This window comes from Mandrillus leucophaeus, unplaced genomic scaffold (genome assembly GCF_000951045.1).
Source record: "Mandrillus leucophaeus isolate KB7577 unplaced genomic scaffold, Mleu.le_1.0 Scaffold186, whole genome shotgun sequence".
Classification (NCBI taxonomy): Eukaryota; Metazoa; Chordata; class Mammalia; order Primates; family Cercopithecidae; genus Mandrillus; species Mandrillus leucophaeus.
Genome location: NW_012101876.1, coordinates 3,934,099 through 3,938,823, shown reverse-complemented (window position 1 = coordinate 3,938,823; position 4,725 = coordinate 3,934,099). Strand labels below are relative to the sequence as shown.

The 4,725-nt window shown below is 42.4% G+C and overlaps 1 protein-coding gene across 1 annotated transcript in view; it reads right to left on the bottom strand.

The window, feature by feature from the left end:
* Nucleotides 1-2,768: 2,768 nt before the first annotated feature.
* Nucleotides 2,769-4,725, bottom strand: part of METTL6 (methyltransferase like 6) — a 29,433-nt gene continuing 27,476 nt past the window's right edge. The window contains exons 6-7 of the mRNA XM_011977957.1: nucleotides 3,559-4,391; nucleotides 2,769-3,476 (exon numbers count right to left, since the gene is read on the bottom strand). Of these exons, the coding sequence (XP_011833347.1) occupies nucleotides 4,210-4,391 (182 nt within the window). The 3' untranslated portion in view covers nucleotides 2,769-3,476; nucleotides 3,559-4,209. The remainder of the gene's footprint in view (nucleotides 3,477-3,558; nucleotides 4,392-4,725) is intronic.

The following is a 4,725-nucleotide window of genomic DNA, read 5'->3' as shown; positions in this document are numbered from 1 at the left end:
ACAAGGACCTAGAGGCAGTGAGACTGAAGCCATTTTTATGTTTGGCCTTTAAAATGCTTATGAACCAATCTACTGACTCATAGTTAAAATACTGATGGACTGGGTCACCTCATTAATTTAATAAGAAGTACATTTTACAATCAATATATCTTAAAGTTGGCAGCTGCCTGGCCCACTTCCAACCCCGGCCCACCCATGAAAAAATAAATCTTAGTTATATATATACGTATATATACATATATATACGTAATCTAATATATATATGTATATATATACATACATGGAATTAGATTATGGAATTAGAATTTGGGGCCCTAATGACTCCTGTGGGCAGACACAACTCCAAGTTGTGTTTGGAGAAAACTGCTGGCCCCATTCACAGGTATACGCCCAGCCAACCACTGGCAAAGAGGCCTTCATCAACCTGTTTTGCTTTCTCTGAAGTCATTCTTGTCTCTTGGCCAGTCTGCCCAATAGCTACCCTTCTAAGGGACAATAACCTAGACCTCCTGGTTCCTAGATTCACAACAAACCCTCCACTGAGAATACTATTGATGGAAAACTGACAGAAGGACCAACAGCCTGTTAGTCTTCTAGGGATTCTAAAACCCACCTAGACCATCTCCTTTCAGTCCTCTTCATCTACTTATTTGATAGTCCCTTGGGGGTTATATCTATGTTAAGCTATATTATCAGAAACAATGCTTAGATACTTATTTTTATTACTGGTAATGCTGTTAAGTTTGCTGTTGTGTCCTATTTATGGGAACTAGAGGGAAAGTTTCCTTAGATCTCCAGATTAGGAGTAGCTGCCTCAGGTTTATTGCATGGAGTCTGAACTTGATCTTGTTTCCTTCTTTACGCTGACCACTAGGAAGCAAAATCTGTTATTTATCCTTAAGTGTAAAAGACCTGTTGTAATGCAGTTTGTGTGGATAAGGTTATTTTCCTGGCCTCAACTTTTTTTTTCTGTTAGCCCAATTTCCCTACTTAAAATCGTGTAATTTTTGTATTTTTGTAAGTTGTCCTCAAACTCTTTTGGGGAGAATTTTTAAAATAGAAGAAAAACTACTCAAACTACTCCCTGGTGTTAGACTTCAGAATAGAGAATACCTTGCGGGGACAGTGACTAGAATGAGACACAGGGGTGGGGTGGGTTCTGGGGTGCCAGTCATGCTGGATGTGTCATACATCACTGTGATGTCAGTGAGCTAAATACTTATGATTTGTGCACTTTTCTGTATGCATGTTAAACTTCTATGTTCAAAAAATGAAGACTGAGGGAAATACTTATGTGTCATATATATGTACTTCCTTTAATCCTCTGAATACTTTTAAGTTAGTAGTTATCCCCATCATAAAAATGAAGAATGGGAGGTTCAAACAGGTTAAGGAATGAGGCCAAAATTCCAAATGACTTCTGATAACAAAAGCACAGGCTTATCCTACTACACTACACAGCTCCTTGCTTTTTTTTTTTCCCCCCCAGTTGGACACGGGGTCTCGCTCTGCACCCAGGCTGTAGTATGCAGTGGCATGACAATGGCTCACTCGATTGCTGCAGCCTCCAACTCCTGCGCTCATGCAATCCTTCAACCTCAGTCTCCCAAGTAGCTGGGACTACAGGCATATACCACCTCACCCGGCTAATTTTCTTATTTTTGCATAGAGATGGGGTCTTGCTACATCACCCAGGCTCTCACTTTTCTACTTTAAATGGCCTGTCTTTATCCAGCTTAGCCACTAAAATCCAAGAAACATTGGTCAGACCTAGTAGGGACACAACTGAAAGGATTTCCCTGAGGGGGCAGTGGGCAGCGTCTGGGGCTGTAGCTGGCTGTGGGATTCATTTGGTGGAGGGGGCTTTGGGAGAGAGCACTGGACTGAAAGTGGGGAGCCTGAGGCTGCTTCTGGACAGGGCTGGACTCTCACTGGGAGAAGGCCCATGAGGACCCCTATAGGTCTACCTTCTTTACAAGTTCCATCAGCCCCTCCCAAGAAGTTGAGAACAGATGGCAGAATCACAACACCCAGCAAGCACAGATTGAGCCCTGCTGCCTGCCCCTCTTCTCTTCAGGAGCCAGGAGGATTTATTCTGATTGTATGGAACCACTATGACTATCATCCAACCCCTTCACACTGGGACCCCTCCTCCAGATGTGGTTGGAGTTGAAGGGCCCAGGCCTGCTGCATGTGCAGCCCAGTCACATACTCAAGACAGTGTTCTCACATTCTGCAGAAAGGCGAGCAGAAAGGCTTACAGGCTTAACTCTTGGGAGCAGAACAAAATCACCTGGATTTTACTTCATAAAGGAAACGTCATTAAAAGGCAATGATTGGGAAACAGGTCAGCAGACCAATTTAGGGATTTCCCCATATTCCACAACACTAGCTATGTGATTTCGAACTCATCATTTACCCCTTGCTACTGCTTCCTCATTTCCCAGTAGGGAGTTGGAACGTCCATTCTAAAGACCCTCTCAACTCTGAAATTCTAACTCTAGACACCAGCCATCTTCTCAGAGAAACAGCACTGGACAAACGGGGCAGAGGGGAGGACAGGTGATGACCATTCCCTCTCTCTCCCAGGGCAAACAGTGTGACAAGGAACTGGCCCAGAGATAAAGGGTCTCAATAATCAGGTAGGGAGCCATGGAGGGTTACTGAGCACAGATAGAGCAAAAGTGGTATTTGTGGAACACTGGTTTTGAAGAAATACGTAAATGAACTAAAGGGGAGACCAACGGGCAAATATGACACTGGAAAAAGAAAACAGAACAATCCTTTAGGCTAGAAATACATATGAGGGTCTTATTTTAGTCTACTTGGCCTCATTTTTACTCCATGGTTGTCTGACATGTTGCCTGGAGGAACACTACAGTCACATGAGTAATGACAAGAATCTCTTTACGTGCTACAGGGTCCTTAGGCTTTTCTTTGCGGAATTTTACAGTGAACAATATGGCTAAACTATGTTATTCTATAAAACTTTCACTACTTTTCAGGCCTTGAAGTTTTATTTACATGTCTCTCACACACATACACTTTCTATTTTTTAACACAAAAAGTACATAGTAGTCCCCCCCTTTTCTGCGGGTGGTATGTTTCAAGACCCCCAGTGGTTGCCTGAAACTAAGATGGTACCAAACCCTAAAAAAAAAGAACAATTTTAACAATATACTGTAATAAAAGTTATGTGAATGTGATCTGTCTTTCCAATTTTTTTTTTTTTTTGAGACAGACTTTTGCTCTGTCGCCCGGGCTGGAGTTGCAGTAGCGTGATCTCAACTTACTGCAACCTCCGCCTTCCAGGCTCAAGCCAACCTCCCACCCCAGCTGGGACTACAGGCACATGCCACCACACCTGGCTAATTTTTGTATTTCTGTAGAGACAGGGTTTCACCATGTTGCCCACACTGGTCTTGAACTCCTGGTCTCAAGGGATCTGCTGGCCTCGGCCTCCCAAATAAAAATATCTTATTTCTTAAGATATTTTCAAAATATCTTAACAAAAGTAACTGATTGCAGTTGAAAACAGTTGAAAATATATCTTAAGACATATTTTCAAAATATCTTAAGAAAAGTAACTGACTGCAGTTGAAAACAGGTAATTGAAATTGTGGCAAATGAAACCATGATAAAGAGGTACTACTCTATATGCCCATCAAAAAAAATTAAGGGCCAGGCATGATGGCTCACATCTGTAGTCCTAGCTACTCAGGAGGCTGAGGCAGGAAGATTGCTTAAGCCCAGGGGCGTGGAGGCTACAATCAGCTGTGATCACACCACTGCACTCCAACCTGCGTACCACAAGATCCTGCCTCAAAAAATATATAAAGTAAAAAGAGTGATTTTATTTATTTATGAAACATGGTCTCACTCTTGTTGCCCATGGAGTGCGATGGCATGATCTCGGCTCACTGCAAACTTCCGCCTCTTAGGTTCAAGTGATTCTCCTGCCTCAGCCTCCTGAGTAGCTGGGATTACAGGCACCCGCCACCATGCCCAGCTAATTTTTTTGTATTTTTAGTAGAGACGGGGTTTCACTATGTTGGTCAGGCTGGTCTCGAACTCCTGACCTTAGGTGATCCCCCAACCTTGGCCTCCTGAAGTGCTGGGATTACAGGCATGAGCCACCACGCCCAGGCAAAAGAGTGATTTTAAATTATCCTCTTCAAGGGGAGGTATGAATGCCAATCTCATGAAAGGTCAGGACTTATGATCCAGGCCCAGGATCACAGGAGATGGGTTCTTAAGAGGCTTTAGAAATTTGCTCTGAAGGAAAACTCTCGGCACACACAGGCCTTCTTTTTTATTCACCGTCTCTCGAAACACATACTCGTTTACCACTTCTTCATAACCTGTGTCCATAAAGAGCTGAGCCAGGAATTCTGTAAGACAAGCATCAACAATGCTCAAAAGTCTTCATAACATTACATTTGCTTTGCAGTCCTTGAGGAGGAGGGATAGGGGCTGAGGCTATGTTAATATTTTTTAAAATGAAAACCTCAATGCTAAAATTTAAAGGTTTTGATTTGGGACTAATACACTCCTTCTCCTCTTCTACCCAAACAGAAACCTTCAATTAAACAATTTAATCAGAACAAGGTGAAGGACAACTCGGTGTGCGCATCTTGCCTTATTATGAATTCTCAAATACAAAAGCCCAAGTAAAAAGAAACAATTCCAAATTGACTATATTTTTTTAAAAAAATTAAATATATA